The sequence below is a fragment of the Lissotriton helveticus genome, chromosome 2_2, assembly GCF_964261635.1.
Source record: "Lissotriton helveticus chromosome 2_2, aLisHel1.1, whole genome shotgun sequence".
Classification (NCBI taxonomy): domain Eukaryota; kingdom Metazoa; phylum Chordata; class Amphibia; order Caudata; family Salamandridae; genus Lissotriton; species Lissotriton helveticus.
The window spans coordinates 373,768,920-373,791,237 of record NC_136060.1 but is presented as its reverse complement, the minus strand read 5'-3'; the positions used below and the strand labels follow the sequence as shown (position 1 = coordinate 373,791,237).

Sequence of the window (22,318 nt, the reverse complement as noted above, 5' to 3'; positions counted from 1 at the left end):
TGGCATAGGTGTGCATGCACACATGTGCATGCACACCTGGATTCGGTATTTCACCACCCAATTGGATTGGGTGGTAAAATACCGAATTCTGAAGGCCTTTAGCACTGTAAACAGTGCGACCTACATCTGGAATTTACAGAATCGGTAAAATTACCGATTCGGTATTTTACAGAATCGGTAAATTTACCAATTCGGTAAATTTACCGATTGTGCAAAATATTGGCCACTACATCTCAATCACCAAATACCGGTCGGTAACGGCCGAATTTGGCCGTTACCGACCGGTATTTGGTGACCTACATCGGGCCCTTAATCTCCCCGTGCCTAACAAAAATTAATGTGTCCTCATGTAACGCAACTGGTGCTATGCAAAGCGCTCTGATACCCGGCACGCTGTTAACTCTGTTGGAAAATAAAAAAATGTGGCCAGCTGCTCCTTCACTATAATTTAGTTATAGATAGTTAATTGAAAGCAAACCTGGTATCTTTATTCCTAAAGATGCAGCTTGCGGAGCCGCACCCAGTGCCATGTACTCTCCCTGGAGTATGTTCTCTTTTTAACAAAAACAGGTGCTTGCGGCACCTGGCATACACAGAAGAGGCGCCCAGAGGCCCCTGCCTTCCCTCTTTGTCCAGGCCACGTAAGAAGTATGACCAGTGTATTCATGCAAGGGTAACTATTGGCTACTTAATAAATTTATTTTAAATTTATTATGTATCTAGTTATCTACCGTGGATTGCCTGACATTATGGCATGGCTCTGGCCTTCTTGGAGCTACACTGAACGCCCCTGCTGTATCTCATGCATTCCACGCTGCATTCCTTGACTTAAATAAATCTGAATAGGAAGGGAAAAAGCACGCGCCAGAATGATAAAATATCATAATGCAATAACAGACACTGACTGACACTTCTGCAAATTCTGTCTGCATCCCTGAACACAAGAATCGAATCTGTTAATCTAGTTTATATCATTTTAGGATACATACTGACATGCTGTTCAGTTTCCCAGTTATGTGCAGACGGTACTCAAATATTTTTGGGTCGGCATTGTTCGTTGCGGTCGATCGTTTCCTATCTGAAGCAGAAAAAGTAACACTTCTCTTTTTACAGTTGCAAACACTAAGTTTCGTCATCTCTCGCTACAAAGTAGACCATCTGTGGATGCAAGACGGTCCTTTCCAGTAAGAGAGCCTCAGAATGGCAACGGGCTATCTCTTGTGCGCACGTTGCACTGCACAGGGGGGCGGGGCCGGAAGAGCATGTGAGGCCCTGATATCTACCGCAGCACTTAGCCCAAGGCTCGCCCTGCGTTCCCCGCCTCAGATCTACCACAGTGTATTTGGATGCACCACAGTGTATTTGTGCTGTAGCTTTAGGGTTGAAAATTCTGCAGCTTAGAACCAGGTTTATTGATTATTTATTTTGGAAAGATGCCAGTCGTACGCCTGCACAAGTCCGGGTGCCAGTGTGCAAGATGTCAGCTACACACTACTATGCCCCTAGTGACTGACAAGCCCATAGGGACATACTTAGTGAATCAGCACTGAGTCCCGCCGGCTGCATAAAGTAAAGAGATGCTGTAGGGATGGAAAATTCCTCTGCATCGTAGTGGACATGCACCCCTGCCCTGTGTGTCCAACTGTACTGTTGTCTGGATCACTAATGCAGATTTTTGTTGTCATAGGCAAACACGTATCATGCGTGTGCACCATGACATAATGCCTGTTTCACAGATTGCGGTCTTGTTGGACCGAGAATGGCACCCAAAATGCTGCACTCATAGTGGTGAAAGACTACAGCCTTCACCAGGACTTAAGCAGCATGAGCCCGGCGGTGGCAGCGTAACGTGTAGTGATCATTAGGAATGGACAGGTCCTCTTAAACCGTTCGCTGCTTCTGTCAACCAACGGCCGTCGCGAGCACGGTTGTATGTCATTACAAAGGGCTTTTACCCCGCATGCCATTACAACGCGGGGATTACAACGAAAGTCGTTACAACGACTTTCGCTGGAGGGTGCTGGATAGTGGAATAGTTTATTTTCTATTCCAACTCCAGCCCACGTTGACAGTAGGGAAGGTGTTGGATAGAAAATTAAACTATTCCCTATCCAACAGCGCCCTCCAGCGAAAGGCGTTGTAATGGTAGTGCGGGGTAATCCCCGCGTTGTAATGGCTGTTCTCCCGCGAGCACTACCTCTGTAGTGCTACGCACGTCCATTGGTCGACGTGGCCCCGCCCACTCTACAAAGCCGCCGCACAGCGGCGGATTTTCAGCCGTGGTAAAGGGGTTAAACCTGTGTCAATGAAGTAAGGCCTGCAGGCTCTCTCACTTTTCAGGTTCCACTGCTGTATGCTTAATTCACCCTTAGCCTGCATCGGTTTGGTGTGAAGTGCTACGCTGCACAGAAGTGATGTATCTGCCCTTGGTATATGTGTTCCTGGGAAGAGTGCAATGCAATGATAATGCAGTACTGGACAATGCACGCGTGGTGAACGCATGTGCTGGATGTATGTGGGCCGTACCGGAAGGATGTAGTGCTGTGCAGTGCATGCACGATAAATGCGTGTGCTGGATGCATGTGTGCCTATGAGTGGTACAGTACATGAAGGATACAGTACTGTGCAGTGTGTATATGCTGTAAACAGGCACTGGGTGTATGTGTGCCGCTGGATGGTACGATACACGGGGGGCCCTGGGTTCCATTTTGAGAGACCCAGGCCTGCATGGTGAAACATGGAGAGGAGTTAGCTAGATCCCTATGACAGATTTGGGTATTGCAGCATTCTGGTAAGCTGGGTGGGACACACACTAGGGAGGGAAGAGCCAGCATTCCTCTGTACAAAGGGTGCTCTTTGATTCAGTGAGAGGTCACAAAGGAGGGGCTGAGCTTTTCTCAGGAAGGAGATGAGATAGATAAGAGAATCATAAAGAGTGGGGCTGGGTGGACATGTCACTGTGACTAACATCCAGGTGAGAACTATAGTCACTCCCATGCCCTGTGTTGTGTGGCTACCGGCTTTGGAGACACTTCTGCTGTGGTCGACTGCTTTTCAACAGGAAGTGGAATCAGAGGAGTGGACACATTAAAAGAAACAGAACCCCAACATAAAATGTCAAAGGCTCAGACCCTAAATCATATTTGATGTCTGAAAATAGACTATGAGAATGGGAGTTTGAGACCCCAAAAAATGGTAATCTGCCAAGCAGCCAGACGGGCTGTGTGAGGAGGGAAGCTCTGCAAGATGTATGCCCGTGACCAGGAGTGGGGAGCTAAGGCCTGCTAGTCTTCCTGCTGTGTGATGGGACAACACCGAGGGAATGGAAGACAACCTGTTCTTTAGCCTGGAGCACCAGCACATACCTGCTTGCCAAGACCAGTGTGCCCACTGAGGAAGAGGAGAGCGTTGGAAGGATCAAGGCCTGTCCAGTGGACTCCCTGTGCAAGGTGTGAGGAAACAACTGTTGCACTTATTGGCTCATTGCCCGTGTGCAGAACAGAGTTGGTGACCATGAATTGAGCTGTGTGACATGCCGTGCTGATTAAGCCGAAACTCGTGCATAGTACAAATTCGGTGTCCCCCGTAGGCCAGGAGGGGCCGCTGTAGAAAAGACTGCTTTGCGGTTAGGGCCATAGCCTTGTGGGGTAGTGGACAGCGACCCAGTATGCAAGGTGAGGCTGCTGTGAAGTATTTCACTGTGCCTATCGGGCACAAGCCTGTGTACTATGGGTTGCGGTGACCCTGTATGCAAGAGGGGGTCCCCAAGAGAGACAAGGGCTGTGATCTGTTTTTGCCCCGCTGATGAAGTAAGGACCCCGTGGGAGCACCTGTGCACCATCACCCAGACGGGCGACCCAATACAGTATTCTCACAGCCACCCTCCTACATCTAGGAGACAAACCAAACGCTTACCTTGCGGAAGGAGCCACAAAGAGCCTCTGGTCGCTTTAGGAGCGTGACTGAGTGAAAGACTCTGCACCTGCTGAGTGCAGATGCCTGGTCTGCGCACAACTGAGTCAATTGAACTCAGCTGCAACCGCTGCGAGAGCCTGCATTTGGAACGCTCTAAGGAACTCCGAATGCTACACACCTGCCAGTGTGGGTAAGATTAGTCTTGGGCCTGTCAGTCCCAGGCGAACGGGCAGCTAAATTAGCACTGTAGAGCTGGAACCCTATTAAATTTAAGTCATATTGGTCTTATTGGTCTCTTGAGACTTGGACTACTAGTGGATCATACCCTGGATATTACCAAAAGTGAATGGGGAAGAACCACTATCACTAACACTAGGAATGGGTGGGTCAGGAAACTGACAAAGAAACACTAGAGCCCCAACCTTAGGGGAGGACTGTGTAATTGTTTGTGAATGCCGATTTTTTCTTGCATGTGGCTAGTGGTGGAAATAAAATACTTCTTCATAAAAGTGAGTAATTTGCTGGTCTCTAATTTATTGCTGCTACAGCTGGGTGCATTTTGAGTTGTGAGTCCATGTTCACTAGTCTGTATCCAAATTGCCTGCTGGTATTACGCTACCCTGAACGTCAAGTGCAAAAGGGGTACTTGGCCCAGTTGCTCAGAATCCATAGTAGGTCGAGCTCCAGGACATCAGGAATAAAAGACCTCGACCCCCACATTTGGGCCAAGCAGCCCCTGTGTGCCCCATGGCGCTCTTTGGGTGGTTCTGACAGATACCCATTGAGAAATTCAGACGTTTTTTCTGGCTTTATATATGGTTTTACTGTATGTCATCACTGGTGATATATGGCAAACGTTATGTGTTCCCCCTCCTCGACATCCTTTAACATAATTAATTGATCATACCTTACATTCGTTCACATTGCCATAATTCCTGCATTTTTGGAATCAAGTGTACACTCTGATAACTTTATTGAGAGTAGTACTTTTTGACGTAACTTTGGAATGCAGCACGTGCCACCAACTGAGACTTCAGACTTGTCCAGCTTCTCTACATTTGCTACATATATGTTGGTCAGATGAATGCGTTTTAACTGTGATAAGCCATCATTCTAGTCATCCCCATCTAAGGGTCTAATGAATGAATTAGTATTTTCTGCCCACATCTCTAACGTCCCAATCCAGTGTATCCTGTTCCCTTGAAGCTATCCAATGTACTGCTATAAATCTCTATCGATCTTTTGTTTTTTAAGTTTCAGGATAACGCTGAGCAGACAATGTTTTATGGTGTTTTCAAGCCTGATAAGTTACTTCAAAATCGCGGTCACCTCAGTGCTTAATTTGTAAAAAAAAAAACAATTGTGGCAGGGCCTTTGTCAGGGGGTCACTGCCGCTTGCACAACCCATTGTCCATGCCAGCGCTGCCAATGACAGTACTAATCTAATATGACTTATAGCCATCACACTCTTACAAATGTGACAATTCAGACTATTCCAGGTCCTCAATGCTATAAGAATGGCTAGGGTGGCAGGTATTAATCATGTTAAATGTATATTGAATTAATAAACAACTGTTGTTGTGCTCCTCTCTAAATTAGACAGACAGCACCACCATGTAGCAGACTGTCATAAGTGTTGGTGTTTACAAGTAAGTGCTGGTGTCGAGCACTGGAAACCACTGGCTCAAATCAAGCACTGCTTTTGCCAATATTCAGCAATAAATCTACACGTCCAGACCATGTGTAAAAACAGAGCATCTCCGCCCCCATCCAATTTGGGACTTGAGGTTCTGTTTGCGTATATTTTATGTAGCCTTACTGGGATAAGGTAAATATGATACAGAAATTGAAGTGTGTCTTTTCAAATCTGGCGTTATGTACTATTTCCTGCACATGAGCACAGGCTTTATCCCACCATCTGTCTGTAAGGTGCTCTTGTTTCTCCCCTTACTCCCTTTTTCTGGCCTTCACAAATGTCCGAATTCTGTCCGGTTTAAGAGCCTTATACAGGCGCAATACTAACCTACAATGCTCACTTGCCTCTAGCAGTACTTTAAGTGTGGCGGATGACGTTGGTTTGGCAGGGTAGTCTGTCCACAGCATACAGGCCGTGTGTCTGAACTTTGCTTAATGTAAGCTTTGCATGCTTCTTCCAATGTAAGAAATGCCTCTGCAGGGTACATAAATCAGGCAGTCTCTCTCCCTCCATCGGGCCATGGATGTCACTTGAGTAATAGTGGAAAATGGTTGAAGCCACCATATCATGAGCGATCTCGAAAACGGGTGGACAACTCTGGACTCTCCTGACTGCCGTTCCCCAAGCCAGAGCCTCTTGTCATACAGTCTAGGGAGCCTCCATCGGGCTATTGCTCCTCATCATGAGGCACTCCGGCAGAGTCCTCCCCTCCAGGTCTCCCCTAAGAAGTCTCTTCTCCCAGTTACCCTCCTCTGAGCACCAGAGTGTTGCATGCTGCAGTTCAGTTAAAATATAATACAGCTCTAGTTCAGTCAACACCAGTCCTCCTTCAACCCTGTCCCATTTCGATGTTTCAAGACATATTCTGCTCCTCTTACTTCCCATACCAAGACAATTAGGAGGCTATCTGTTTCTTTAAAGTTGACCCCACGATTGTGCCCATAGCATTTTGTAATGTATATTTCAACAAGGAAGGAGCACCATGTTTGTTCACGACTGTACCCATCATAGAGACTGGGCTGGGTCTCTAGAACCGGATGGATGCCCTGAGACCCTGGATCACTCTCCCCATATTTAGGAATGTGTGGACTACTTGAATTCCTAGATATTTAAACCTTTCCCTCTCCCAACCTAGACCCACTTCCAGGAGGTCTGATTGGGCCCTGTTTGGTAGTGCTGCCAGAAGGCAAGCCATGTTTTTTTCTTGTTTATTTGCAAGCAAGGAACCACTCCAAACGTATCAAATTCCTGCAGCAGCCTCAGCACCGATGTCTGTGGCTACGTCAAATACACTAGGGTCTCATCAGCATACGTGGACTCAGTGTGCAGTGTTTCTGCTGTTCTTATCCACAGTCCCTCATTGCTTCTCGCAGATGTATTTCAGCTGTTCTGCCACCAAGGCAAAGACCATCAGGGACAAGCCTTGCCTGGTGCCCCCTTTGATCATCCAACTTGTCGATACCAAGCTGCCTGATTTTGCTCTAGCTATTGGGTCTGTATATATGAGTTGCACTCAGCTCCGAAATGTATGGCCCAGTATCATTATCTCAAGGACTGCCATCATATAAATGTAAATGTATGTGTCTTGTAAAGCGCACTGCTGCCCTGAGGCGTTGTGGCGCTGTAGACCGCTGGGGAACCCATCCTGGCTATCCCTGTGAGATGGCTCCTACTGAGTATCTCCAAGGTGAAACCAGGCATCCCCGGCGAATGTGGGGGGCCATTGTAGAGATGAGGCAAGCTAATGCCCAGAGTTGCCGAGTGTGATCCCTGGTTAGAGTAGGCACCGAGGCGAGAATTATCAAGTCCGCTGACCCTGGTCCACAAACCTGCCGCGTCGGGAATTGAACCCTGGTCCCGGGCCATTCTCTGCTTCCGGGTCTGCCGCCTCTAACCAGTGAGACACACCACTCCACCTAACCAGTATACAACCAGTCCAGGGTACTAAACTTTTTCTCAATGTCTAGTGCTCCCAGAACTCCTTCTATTTCTACACCCACTGTGGCATGAAACACATGGGCCAACCCCTTCAATTCATGGGTTTGCGGCACTTGGGGATAAAGCCACACTGGTCTTCATGCACCAAGGAGCCCATCATATGTGGCAGTCTATTAACCAATGTATTAGATAATATTTTTGCATCAACATTGATCATTGAGACCCCAGCTCTTCAGGATCACTGTCTGGCTTGAGCATTGTTAGTGTGATTGCCTCTCTCATAGTGTTGGGTAAAGGTCTCAGAGATCCAGCCACATTGCATACTTTATGGAACCATGGCCTGGTTTTTATACACCGTGGCTAAGTATTTTGAAAGAGTCTGATTCATACTAACTTGTGCCACTGCCCTGGTTCCTTCTGGCATATTCGGAGCCAGTATGAGGAAGGGAGGCCTCTCCCTCTCCAGTAACCAGGCAAACATCTGCCTGACTTATCCCCTTCCTTATGCACTGTCTGCTTGTAATTTCTGTGCCTGAACCTATCCAGGGAGTCCCGCTTTTATCCCACTTTGCATTGCACCTCGAGCATGTCTGTGCTGCTGGACGGCTCCTTGAGGCTCCTTTGCTGTGCTGGTCTCAGTCTAGCTTCTTCCTGTTACAGTTGATGTTGTTATTATCTGCATGTGCCATATATTTTGCTCATACATTCTCCCCTCACTATCACTTTCAGTGCTTCCCACTCGTTTGCTCTAGTGTCCGTAGATTTATAATTATGTTTTAGAGATGTCAAAGACTGTTCCTATCCCTCTCTGTAATGCCATTTTTTCATGGCCTCGGTATGCGGACGCTATGTTGAAATGCCACCACGTGGTAGTCCTGTGTTAAGCTCCAGTGGGAGAACCAAATGGTTGGAAAGGAGCTTACCTAGGTAGTGGGCCACCATTACCTAGTGTCACCAGGGCCTTTGACTCGAACACCCGAACGTGTCTAGTGCACGTGTTCTGAGTGGCCGAGTAACGTTTATTTTCTGTGCATTGAGTGGAATACTCTTCAAATAGCTACACATTTAATGTTATCCATGACCTCTGCCAAAGCCTTTGTCATTCTTGGTTTTGTATGGTGTGTAGCTGGATACATATCCATATTGCTGCAATTATAAAATTGAAGTCACCAGCCCATATCACTGGGACGTCTATGTATGGTGTCATTAAGTTGTAAATGTTCCGATAATACATCTTATCATCAGAATTTGGTGCATATGTGTTGTAATGTGCTGTTATAACAACTCCCCTCCCCATGTAAATACCAAAATATCTAACCAATTCGTGTCCCTGCACTTCCTCCATTTGCATACTTCTCTGTCAACCTATACTAACTCTCATAAATATGTAATTGAAGCAAAACTACTATTAACACTTAAACAACATTTTTACTGAGGTGGGCGAGTACAAGGGGGTCCCCCAACACCTTGAAAGAAGCCATATGGAACACAGACCCTTCAGCTGTCCTCAACTAACTTGTTTCATCTCTACAGGCTCCTGTTCAATACTGTCATCTTTTTTATTCCTATTATGCATCAGACCCTCGCGCAGGATACATTTGACTTGACATTTCCACGAGGAGAATCCACCTTCTCATATCAACACTTACTTACTTACATAATTCCAAAGGCCACTGCAGTTTAGTCCGGTGCATCATCCTCGTTCCCCTCAGGCTCATTAGATTGCTGCTGCTGTGATGTGTTTGGATCAGGTTGTTGACCCATATTGTTGGACCACTACCCTGGCTTCATCCAGAGTTCCTTGAGGCATGCTACTGTCTTGCTGTGAGTCTGTCCATCGGCCTTGATTTCTGTGTGAGCAAGATAGTCCACCCCAAGCCAATCTTAATCCTGGTCTGTCTCTGATCTCCAGCCAATCCCACACTACTACTTGGCTGGTTAAACAATGAGGTTGTACGGGGTGGATTAGTGGCGGTTTTGCTGGGAACAAGAGCACACATTTTAAGTTCATAGCTCTGAGCTTCAGTTTTACTGCCCTTCTGGGTATAGTCGGAGAATAATCCAATGACTTGGTCTTCATACTTAGACTGTCCTTCTCGCCTGGCCCACCGTAGGGTGATGCAGTAGTTATGAAGCTTAGCAATGAACGTCCTTGGGGCTGCTCCTGGAAGAGGTGGTGGGGTAAGGGGTCTGTGTGCATTCTCTCCACAAAAGACAGTACAGAAAGGCCAGGCGGTGTCAGCGTGCTACTGATCAATTGTATCAGGATCTGCTCCAGGGACTCCCCTTCAACCTGCTCCAGAAACCCCACAAATCAGACATTATTGTGGTAGGATCTGTCCTCTGTGTCTTGCAGTCTATTGTCAAGCATCTGTTTTAGCTCTGAGAGGCAGTCAACTGTCGTCTTCAGATCCAGTAATTCTGTAGTTAGGGTGTCAACTGACTTCTCAGTCTTCAAAGATCTCTCATTAACCTTGTGAAGATCAGCCCTTAAGGGATTTACTTTGGTGGAAATTGATTCTATCTTGTTTTATAGCAATTGACTGATTCTTTCTATGCCTGTGGAGAGACTCATTGCACTTCGGCAGGCCCCCTACGTCCATCTGTGCACCAGCATTTGTAGGTCCTTCTACATATTGTTTGATTTGTGTTTACCAAGATGCCTCTGAGGACCTATCTCCCCCATTATTCCAAATCGTTAGTATAGCAGATTGTTGGCTTAAGGGTGGAGCAGCAAGCCCTCCTAACATACAACCTCTGTTTTGCAGTATTGTGCATGAGCTGAAGTCAATTCCATTGCCGCCTCTGTACTGTTTTGCAAATGCCCATGACTCCTTGAAACCTGAATTTGTGGGGAGTTGCTCTCAGTCTCGGCTTATCTTCCTTTCAATATTTTATTCTAGTGTTTCCCTCACCATTGACAGGCCAGAGCTTAATTCTTAAGTTGTGTGCTGGTTTACTGGAAGGCATGTGCACTATGGGGCTCCTATTTATCTTGCTCTGAGAATGTCTTCTATATGACTGTCGGATATCTTGAGGGGATTATATGAGCCACCTTCATTAGGAGGTTTCTTATCTTGAATTCGTCTCTTGGGGAGGGGGTGCTTCTTTTCCTGCTTCTCGTGTCCTGTCTTGATGAGTTTCCATTCCCAATTCGATTCGTCTTCAGTTAACCTCCTGGACTCCAGAAGGTGCCTTCACCGGTGTGCTTCTCTCCACTTCATGCACGCAGTGCTGCACTGAAATTCTCTACTTGTATGCGTCTTCTCACCACCTCCAATCCACAATCATGATCTGCCATGGGTCTTGTGATATATCTTACCCATGCTCACTGGTTTAGCGGGTCACTCCAGTCTCAGGAGAATCCGTGACACCTCCCTCACCTATCGCATTTTCTTTCCCTGAAGTCTAGCTGCACTCCAGGCCCCTGTCTCCAATGTCAGCCCTCGCCAGGGAAGGTTGTGGTGGATGCACTTATCTGTCTCCCAACACTGCTGTGTGCCTGCAGAGTCACCCAAAACCGAATGAGCAGTTGTTTAAGGGTCAGGAACGATCCCGTGCTGCTTCTTTAGGGCACACAAGTCTGTTGACCACCATATTATATCTCAACATGTGGCCAAACCCTGTTCCTCCAGTGAGCTTCAGAGCACCACAGCCCTGTAGAGTCAAGACAGCTCAAAGGTGTATTGCACAGTACTCGTGGTTCCAGGAGAGCCCACCCTTGTGACCCTCTGGATTATGGTGGATTAGATTCCTCACGGACCACAGGATTATTGCGGCATAGATTGAGGGCCCCGGGAGTCCGTGCTCAACGCATGAGCAAGGCCACCTTGCCATGCCATGCCTCCGACCATTCAGAAGTTGAAAGTGGTTAGTAGTTGACATTTATTTTTTGTGGTCAACGCAGAATTTTCAAAGGTGTTTGCCTTCAGTAAGGTTTCAAAGTATTATGGTTCATGTATACCTTGTATCCTTTATTGCATTCTTCAATATTAATTTAACAGTAAAACACTGATCAGTTTTCATTGAGGTAATCTCTTTATTGAAACATTTCAATCTTCACTAATGTATTTTCCTGATATCATTATGTTTCGTTTCCATTAAAGTTCGTCAGAGGTACTCAGCCTTGTTAGGTGATGCTGACTTTGAATGCTGCAGAAAACGTAAAATGGTCAAATAAGCAGCTACCTCTTCCAGCAAGTGTGGTCCAGTAGTCCTTGGATCTTTTGTTCGGCTACACATTACAAGTGCAACATTTACCATAATACTGAGGGGCCTTACTGACTGCAGCCATGCCCTGGGAAAGCACCTGTTCTGTGCATCATTGTTTGTAGCACTACCACCATCTGTGTCTGTGCTTACCACCTTAAATTGTTCTTGATTAGTGCACCTGTCTGTTCTTTTTTTGATCGTAGGATAATTATAAAAGCAGTCAACCTATTGTTGTCGCTTAATTATGCTATTTTGTTTTTATGATGGACTTGAAGTGAAGCCATCGGAGTCCTTTAGAGACCTCCGAGGTCCCTCTTGGAGGGTCATCTTCCTTGCTGTCTACACCTCCAGAGAGAGCACTGCATGGTGTGATGCAATCCACCCTTCTTGCCTCGCATTGCCTTTTGATCATCATACTCTGTTAAGGATAATAAGCACAAGTACTCATTTTGGACCGTAGCGTTGGCACTACAAGTACCAAACAAAGAGTAATGTCACACAGGTGGAAAATGCATGTTTTGCTGCAGAGTGTAATTTGTCTGGGGTTTCATCTATGGCAGTGGACTAGTGAATAGTGTTACTTTCCCCTCCTTCCTAATAATTTCCTAGTTATGCATGTCTTCTCCTTCAAGCAACATTCAAGGGACAGGGGGTGCTCCGTGAATGACCCAGGTCTGTTACTAATTCAAATAGAGGTGCACCACATTCAGTTTTTTCACAAAGGAAAGCCCCATTCAAATTTCAGAAGTGTTCCACTTCTTCTTTTTAATTTGTTTGTTAAAAAGAGAAATCCAAATGTTAGAGCAAAGACATCCAAAGCGTTTCGGCCACATATGTGGGCTTCTTCAGGATGTGATAGGTTATATTGTCTAGTCCTATGGAGCCAATAAGCCGTTCAGCACCCATACACCTTCAGGCAGATTCTCTCACATTCGTGGATACGACCCATATCCCTTTTTGAACTTAGATCTCATATAGTTTCAGGCCAATTAGCCACCCGTGGTTGGCACCTTGATAAGTGCTAGTCGTCGCACCCTCATTTTCCTCACATCATGTAAAATGCAGTATCGGAACCTGGGTCTGTTATTTATCCTCCTGAGGCCCTGACTTTCCAGATATGGTTCTTGAGATCACTGTGCCATAGAACTCAAGCTATATCTTATTGATGATTCCTGGCAGGCTGAAACGAGTCGTAAATTGTTTGTGTTTCCATTGAAAGGGCACCAGGTTTGATAACTCATGTTGGACCATCCTTGGTGGAATGGACCAATTCCGAATGGCAAATGCCTGGGTCCTGTCTGTAATGGGACAGATGAACTATGAATGAACTGCAATGCAGGCCAAGTGATTCCTACTGTTGACATTAATTCAAGCACTCCACCCATCACTTTTTGAGCAGTGTAGTTAAGCATGCTTCCTCCTTTTTCATACAACAATCTCTTAAAGGTTTTGAGGAGCTGGATGAATGATACAGGCCTAAAAATAATTCTTATTAACAGCTAGTCCAAAGTCCCCCATCTAAACCCTCCCCGTCTTCTGCTCCTGCAAGTCAAGACTAGCGTTTCTTTGCCTCTTTGGTTCTGATGTGCTAGACTTAGCCACCTGCTCACACATTATCTCTGCTGTACATTGTGACTTGCAACTTGGGGGTACCTACGAGCCCACGCCTAGAGTCCAAGCTTGGCTTTACAGATGTGCCGACTGATACCTACAGCCTCCTGGAAAAACAAACACAGGAGTAACATCTTCAGTCCAAGACTGACTTCGCGATCTAGGGAGATGGGGTGATCTTCTGATACTGCAGTCCTGCCATAGGAGGGACTGAATATACACACAGGTTCTAGAACAACGCTTGCTGTATTTCCTGAGCCTGTAGAACGCTCGCTGCAAGGGTTGACTGAATTTCATTATTATGTCACTTCCTGTTGGCGCAGGTGGTTCAGTCCTGTCTGTGGTGAATGTAAACTTCACTGGCGTCCGATTTAAAGTAATCAATTCATTTACTGACCCAGATAACAAGCGATTTGTTCCGTTTGCAAGAAAATACAAAAAATGTAAATAGACTGTAAGCTTCGCAGAGTTAGAATTACAACTCGACCCGGTGCCGAGAATGTGTCAACTCTTGTGGTTGCCACAGTTGTGGTCGGAAGTGTGCTGGAACTTGTTGAATATAGTTTTATCTCCTCGCTGCAGGAGGACCGTGTGAGCCAAAGATTAAAACAGCAAGTGCCTATGACGCAGGCGAATTTTTTATTAGAAGAAATAGCTGTGCTTCTTTTATGGGACTTTCACTTTATTTTATTCAAGATACATCAAAAATATGTAAAAACGCAGTTCTGACAAACCAAGATGATGACTGCTTCAGTTGCTTATTTTTTCTCCGACATCAGAACATGCTACATACAAACTGGCCTGGAGAGAACATGTCATCTCCAGTCTTTCTCGTATTTTTCACGTCAGTGGGCCTTATTCTATTCTGACGGGAATACAGTGCTGTACAACCCCCATCAAAATACCAATCCTTAATATGCAATATTACCCCAAGAGTTGGAATACCAGTATTTGTCCATGAAGGAAGTAGCCAGAAAATGAAAATACTTGCCACTTTGATCCACAGCTTTGATCGTACCAATCAAGCGAGCTCGACCCTAACTAGAATAACTCTCTTGTCTCTTCCATCCAAGTGTCAATCCATGAATCCTTTGCCCTTTCCATCCACCTGCTCATACACACCGTTCCACCTTTACATTCTGTCATCCAATTATTCTTTTAATCACTCAGCCTTTCGCCATCCCATTCATCGATTGGACATTGCATCTACCCATCCATTTACACATAATTCATCTGTGTATGCATCCTTTATCCACCCAGACGTCCATCATTTGACTTATCCATCAGGGCTGGACTGGCCGTAGTGGGCACCGGTCAATCCCCCGGTGCGCCGCACGGGTGGGGGGCCGGTTTTGGGCCCCTGGGGGCCGTTTTTGTTACAAGGCCGTTTTTGCAGCAAAATCGGCCAAAAACGGGCCCTGGCAAAGAGCTCGGCGGCACCCCCAACCCCCTCAGGTGGGGCCTGGGGGTGCGGGGGTGAGGGGGCCGAACACTTTGCCAGGGCCGGTTTGGGTTCCCAGTCCGGCCCTGTTATCCATCCATCAATAAAGCCGTTGATCCATCAATCGATCTTTTTGTTCATCCATCCTCTCAGACTTGCATTAACTCTGCCAGCCAGCCATTTATCCATCCAACTATCATCATCCAGTGACCCTCTCATTTATTCTGCCATCTTTTCACCCACAGATCCACCCATCCATCCTCTTGGATTTCCATTTATTCTGCCACCCTTCACCCCATCCATCTTCTCAGTTTTCCATTCACTCTGCTATCCTTTCACCCAATTATCCACCCATCCCCTCATCCACTCCTCTTTTCACCTACTCATCCATCCATTCTTTCACCGACTCATCTATCTTTTACCTACCCATTCATCCTCTTACCTATTCATGCTTTCACCCATTCATCATGGCCGGACTAGCCGTAGTGGGCACCAGGCATTTGCCCGGTGGGCCGCCAGAGTGGGGAGCGGTTTTACATCCCTGTGGGGCCGATTTTGCAGCATAGCTGCAATATCGGCCCACTGTAACAAAAGCGTCCAAAACCGGCCCTGGCAAAAACGCTCAGCCCCCTCCCCCCCAGTCCCTCCTCCCAGGGGCCGGCCGAGCGGTTTGCCAGGACCAGTTTCGGTTCCCAGTCCGGCCGCGCCACTCAACCATCCTCTCACCCACCGATCTTTTAACCCATCCACCCATTCATCATTCCACCTACCCATCCTTTCACACACTCGATTCATCCATCCTTCCTCCCACTCATCAACTGATCTTTTACCAACCCATCCTTTCAACTACTATCCATCCTCTCACCTATCTTTCGTTTCAGTTTTTATCAACTTCCTTTAATATAGCATTAAGCATGAGATTTTATCTGCCACGTTGCAGACAGAAAAGTCCCATAAAGAACTTCACCCTGGCTGTAGCTACTAAAACTGGGAGGCTCACAACGTCACTGCTGGGCATGGTCTTGGTTTGCAGCCTATCCGCGCGTTTCCCACCAAATCAGAATGAAGACCGGTGTGAACCAGATGAAAACGAATTCTCAAAGTTCTAGTCTGATTAAGCAAACTTGACCAATTGAATCTGGCAAATTTTACACTCAGCAATGCTGTGGCACAGCTGATAAATACATGCCCATCTTATAAAAGGATGGGTATTTTGTCTTTTACCGGGACATGCATTTACCAGGAAAAGGGAAACCTTTGTTTTTCTGCAGCTGAGACCCATTCCCTTTTTCGACAATAAGGGTGTCTCCCTAAATCTCTATATCATGTGCAAGCTGTGCACCTGCACAGGGCCACCAAACCCAAGGAGCCACCACGCCAATATACATATTTGCGTGGCGGCCCCTGGCAGGGATTTGGCGGCCTCCGGCTCTGTTAGACTTCCAAACACACTGACCCCCCCTCTTCACTGGCCTCCGCGCTCCGCCCCGACCCCCTCTTCCGGGGCCCCCTACCTACGCTCCCTGCCCAGGGCCGCCATGAGCCTAGAGCCGCCCCTGAACACCATGAGGTGATGTGCTCTTGTGCATATAGTAGCAAAAGGAAATGAGAATAGTGCTGCAGACAGCCACGTGTTTCATTCCAATCCCGACCCTTCATGAGGCTCTAAAAATAGGAAAAGAACGAGTGATGTGAATGGCCACAGCAAAAAGTTCCCCAATTTAGAAACTATACTTACAAGCACCACTCCTCAACAGCAAAAATGCACACTACATCTAAAGGAAAATCACACCCAATCATGCACTAGCACAAAAGGATGATAAGATGCCCCTATCTAACAAGATCCATATACAGTCTTTATTTGTGCAATGCTGCATTTCATATCACAGTAGGAATGGCTCTCGTGCATGTTGTAAGATGCCTTCAAAAGGTATGTACACACCCATTACTCACGGAGTGTGTGGCTTATCGTGAGTACGTGCAATCAAGATAAAGTGAGATATTTTAACATACACTTCATATACTCAGAAATGAAAAAGGATTATGGCAAATATTTTAACCCAGTAGTAAATATACACAGAAAATTATAGCAGAACACAAGGTTTAGCATATGAAGTCATACACCCATGAAGGTAGTGGCACGTGTGGGTGACCTATTACCTACATTTGTTTTGTTCTCTGCTATTGTCTTTGTAGAGCAGGGAAGTATGCTAACTTTGTGATAACCACTGGGAAAGAAAATCCTAATAAAAGCTCTGAAGCTGAAATGTGGCTTTATTTATGTGTGCTTTAGAAAGGTTTATATCTATGTCTGTTTCTTTCTTAAGTCAGACTTCCTGTCTTCAAAGACTGTGTTTTAACTGAATTTGCTATTGTGCAGTAATGGTGGCTCATTCTAGGTTGATTCCTCTAAAATGCCCTCTATTTCTTTTAGGCGGCGGAGGCAAGAGGAATGGCCGGAGTAAGAAATGGAAGGACATGCTTAAGCTGCCGCACATCAGCCTATGTGGAGAACTGAGGCAGTCCATTGGTACGTAATTCACACAGAAGGCTGTACCAGCTTGTCATGCACTCTTAAGCGGTGTTACAAGCCCTATTAAGTCCCATTGGGCGCGTAGTATGTGGCTGCTCAGTGGCGGTGAAGCTTCATCCGCAGTGAGGAAGATTTGTATGATGGGAGATCTCTTTCAAGACTATGGGAAAAATGTAACATGTTGAGAAAGTAAAACTGATTCCAAGAGGGATGACTCCCTCCAGTTGGAAGGGAATTGAACTTAATCCTATTTTCTCGAAAGGAGTATTGTGTATAAAGTAGTTAATCCTCTGTTATTTAAATATCCCTTCTAGTTCGAAGTTTTGTCGTCCGTGTCCTTCTCTTTGCTTCAGCCACATTTGATAGTATCAGCATCATGAATGAATTTTTGCAAAGACCTTGTGTGCTTCAGTAATCTTTTTTCGCATTTTTGTCAGTGTCTTGTACGGCTGCATCAAGGTAATATGGTTTTATGTCTGGGTCTCAAGCATTATTGTCAGGCGCTTGTACATTTCGTTGCATGGCTATTACGTTAGTTCCTCATTGTCTCTTGTGGATATGGTCATTTACAACAGGTAATTGATTGTCTCAAGTGCTATTAAACCTCATTTGGAAAGTTACTTCATATTTTGACTTGGCTATCCAAGACCAGGCAGTCAAGGCTTAGTCCTGGATGGGGTAGTATGATTGGAACTCACAGCATCCCCATTGAACAATAAAGTCAAATCAAATCAAATCAAAGATAGCTTTATTCGATTTACAATAAAATCTTAAAAGCAGATCAAATGGATACATCCAAAATCACATTTACAATAAGCATTTAAAAAAAAGTGGGTACATATGAGCATAATTCATGATTTCAGCACGGCCCTTTCCCAAAGGGTGCTACAGTAGAATAGCAGCACAGTCATTAATTTTCATAAAAGGTGCAATTAAGCCATAGTAGATCTACAGCTAATTGCGATTTTCAGATATCTAGACACAGCAGTAATAGTCATTTCATCGGACAAAGTAAGTAATTTGAATAAAGTCAATGAGCAACACAGCTATTGCTATTAAAACAAATACATCTTAATTCATGACTAGGAAATATAGGGTGGTTACAAAAATAATCAACAAAAGATGCTGGAATGTTGTTCCTCTTTCTGAGCAGATATATATTTAGCGCTTCCATGGTACTGAGCTATAATACGAAAATATGACTACCTATTGGCCAGTTTGCAAGTCTTTATCAACCTTGCCGGCTCAGTACTTTTATTATTGCAGTCTGTCGCAACAGACAATTTATTGTGTATGGTATCATAATTCTCCCGTGTGTCACTGGTTCCAGACTGGGTGCAAGGAAGGACGACTGAGTTAGAGTTCAGATACCTGAGAACCTACAAAAAGCTTCCACCCACATTCCCCCAAATATTATAGATACTCAATAGATGATAACTTCAGGCTAGTCAGTTTATGGACACAAAAGCATCTGGATAACGCATCCTATTTGACAACTGATGGCGACTTCCACCTACTAAACTAACACTTAAAACACTTAAACCATGCACTTAAAACACTTAAAACATGTATCTACTTTCTATGTCGGAGGAGATCCAAGGCCTTTGATCCAACATCATGATAGAAATCTTTTTTAGTCCTATATAGCTAGAGATAGGGCAGTCTATGCCAAGTAATTTCTTTTTACAACAAGGGGTGGTGAGGGACAGAGTCTCTGAATTAAGCAGAATACTCTCACCCAGTCAAGAGATCAGGGCTAGATCCAACACCGTTTTTTAGCTCAATGCACCCCTTGTTGTAAATAAGTAATTTCTTGGCACACAAAGGCTGTAACCTGCATGTTTGGGCGCTCAATCACTACATAAGGACTTTAGACTTCAAAATGATTTCCTTCCAATACGTTATATATGATTATATTGGATCTGAAGATACCTTTTCCCACATTCCAGTTCACCTTTGCCTTCTTTTATGTGAGACATGGGCAAATATAAGTGTGGCTAGGTAAATGTTAGTCACATGAAAATGAATTATTGGAAGATTAAGTGTTGGTAACACAAAGAACCATTCTGGTGACCAAAATCACCAGACCCTGTCCGCACACCTAAATGGCAGAACTCCTTCTGTGCGGACAGGGCCTGGTGATTTTGGTCACCAGAACGGTTCATTGTTCAAATTAGAGAGTAGCTTCCTCTTTCCCTCCCAGCACGCCTCTAAGAATATTGAGCATAATCAGTTAAACATCTAACTTTTGGATTAAACGGAGTGCGCTACACAACCCATACTTCCTTTTGGTAACTACAAAGAGACAGAAAGGCCGATAATTCAGGCCATTTCAGACCCACATACATAGGTTATCATAGCAATTAAACATCTCAGGTGTTTTAGAGGAAAACGTTCTCCACCACTGCGACCTCCAGAAGACTGCAGCCCCTGTCACAGATGGATGCAGCTGCCAAAGTTTCAGATTGCTATGTGTGACATTTTCATAATTTTAGTGTAATTAGGAGTGACATTTCAATTACTATGAGTGACACTGTCTCACGTGCAAAATTAAGCAATGAAGACAAGAAAAACGTATAAATATCAGAAATTACACCCATTTGAGCAACTAAAACTTCTATGGGCCCCTGACAGACATTAAATTATGACGCCCAGTAACAATACCCGACTATCACAATTTTCAGGGATAGTAGCATAGTGATGCAAGCAAAAATGCACAGTTTAAGAAACAGTCACAAAGAATTTACAAACAACAATAAGGAATTATAACCTTGTATAGTGTGAGAAACAGTACCAGAGTGATCAGCATAGTCGTACACAATATGCACAGTTGTATAAAAGGTCAACTTGTATGCCAGCTTTTGTTTGGAATGTTGAGTGGAAGCTATTATGCAAAGGATCTACAGTCTGTCACCCTAAATGCAATACAATTAAACACTTGAAATAATTTTTACCTAATTCATGAAAGACTTTATTCTGACGCTAGTTCAGAAGCCGCTTTTTGCTTAGATTGTGTTTCCATCGCTTTGTAAGCTATCAAAAATATTGCACTGTAGTAGTGTCAATTCAATGATTAAATTCAACCCACTTAACAAAAATAGAACAAGTGATACATGTGAAATACACAAGAACGAACACATAGCTCATACAGCTTAGCAGATCGTAGGAGGCTGCTCTATTACAGAGAGACGTGTAGCGGCGCAGTCTAGTTTATGCACGTCACGTACAGACGTGACGTGCGGCCGCCATGTTCAGGGATGTGCGCGCAGCGTGAGGCAGAAGCGCGAAATAGCCGACACAGAGCGGATGCGGCTCGGCGCTCTTTAGGGCATAATTAATTAATAAATACAGTTAACCTACCAACCTTGCAGCGTCCTCATTGGGGGAGTACTACACTATTACAATGGCGACGAGGGTGGGATCCTAGACCCCCCACCCCCTGCACAGAACCAGGCCACTGAGGAAACAGCACCCACAGGTGGCTAGAGGGCCCGCAGCAAGGAACAGGACCACGAGACACTTGACGCCAGGAGGAGCAGGCGGTCGTGAAGTCACCAGCAGCCCCCACACAGGTACCACACCCTAAAGAGCGTGGCAGAGCACAGCACAGCCCCGAGAAGATACTTACCAGCCCAGAGGGTAGCCCAAACCCCACAGACACAAAGCGAAGCACGCCTGAGCACGCTGCAACTCACCAGACAGAGAGAACAGCGCTGGATCCCCCAGGCAAGATTGAGGGGGCAGACGAGGGTAGTCCCCAAGTGCAAACAGACAAAGAAGAACAGGACAACACGCCAGGAAGTCCCAGAGGCCAAGCGAGCGCACATCCCGCGATCAAGAGCGAGAAAATGAGCGCGCAGGCGAGGTACGCAACGGCGCCAGTGCAGTTCCTGCCCAGACCAGGAGAACCACTTATAAAGTGGGAAGACTGGAGGGAATACATCGATAATTTCATAGGAGTCTTGGAGGATGAGAGTTAAGAACAATTCAATCCCAAGAGGAAGAAACGCATATTATTGCTCAACCTGGGCCCGGAAGGCCTGAGGATTTACAAAAGCCTAGTGCCAAAAGAAAGAGGAAGCACCGACGTGGACGTGTATGCCCATGCTATCGAAGATCTGAACGAGCACTACAAACCGGCGGTGTGTGTGTCAGTGGACAGGTTCAATTTTCAGCAAAGGAAACAACGCCCGGGAGAGACGGTCGAGGAATATGTCGCGGCCTTGAAGAGACTAGCGACCACGTGCAAGTATGCTAATTGGGAAGAGGAGTTAATCAAAGATCAGGTGGTGATGCATACCACGTGCACATCGGTGCAGGACAAGTTGTGGGCCAGCGGGGACACCACCCTAAAGGAGGTGATGGTAATAGTTAAAAGAGCAGAACTAGCGCGCAGGTGTGCGGAAGCAACGAGGAAAGAGACAGCCCCCAACGCCATGGTGAACAGAATAGGCGAGGAAGAGCCCCGCAGGGACTATAAGAACAAGGGTTCGGCAATAAAGGGACCCTACAAATGGCAAGGCAACCCAGGCCCTCCAGGGAAACAAGCGGGAAATAGCAAGAAACCATGCTATCGGTGCGGGAGCTGGTCGCACAAGGCGCACGACAGGAAGTGCCCAGCATTCCGCGCCAAATGCTTGTACTGCGGTATAGTGGGCCACTATGAGAAGGTGTGTCGGAGAAAGTCCTCGAAGAGCATGGTGAAGTATGTCGGACAAGACGACGAAGAACAAGAGGAGGGCGCAGAGGAAGATGTTGTCACAATCATCTACATAGAAGATCAAGCACTGAGCGTGGATGGCCAGGTATTGAACGTGGACGGCAAGAGAACGATGAAACCGGTCCTGGAGATGCTGATTGGTGGTATACCGATAAAGGTCGTGGCTGACACCGGTTCACCCTACACCATCATCCAAAGAGCGGTGTGGGAGGAGAGTTTTGCACCACAATTAGGCCCAGAACTGGAGAAGCT

At 45.8% G+C, this 22,318-nt stretch overlaps 1 protein-coding gene across 1 annotated transcript in view; it reads left to right on the top strand.

Moving 5' to 3' along the window:
- The window catches only part of GRK4 (G protein-coupled receptor kinase 4), a 384,904-nt gene that overhangs the window by 84,014 nt on the left and 278,572 nt on the right, over positions 1-22,318 (top strand). The window contains exon 2 of the mRNA XM_078678547.1: positions 17,248-17,343. Within this exon, the coding sequence (XP_078534673.1) occupies positions 17,248-17,343 (96 nt within the window). The remainder of the gene's footprint in view (positions 1-17,247; positions 17,344-22,318) is intronic.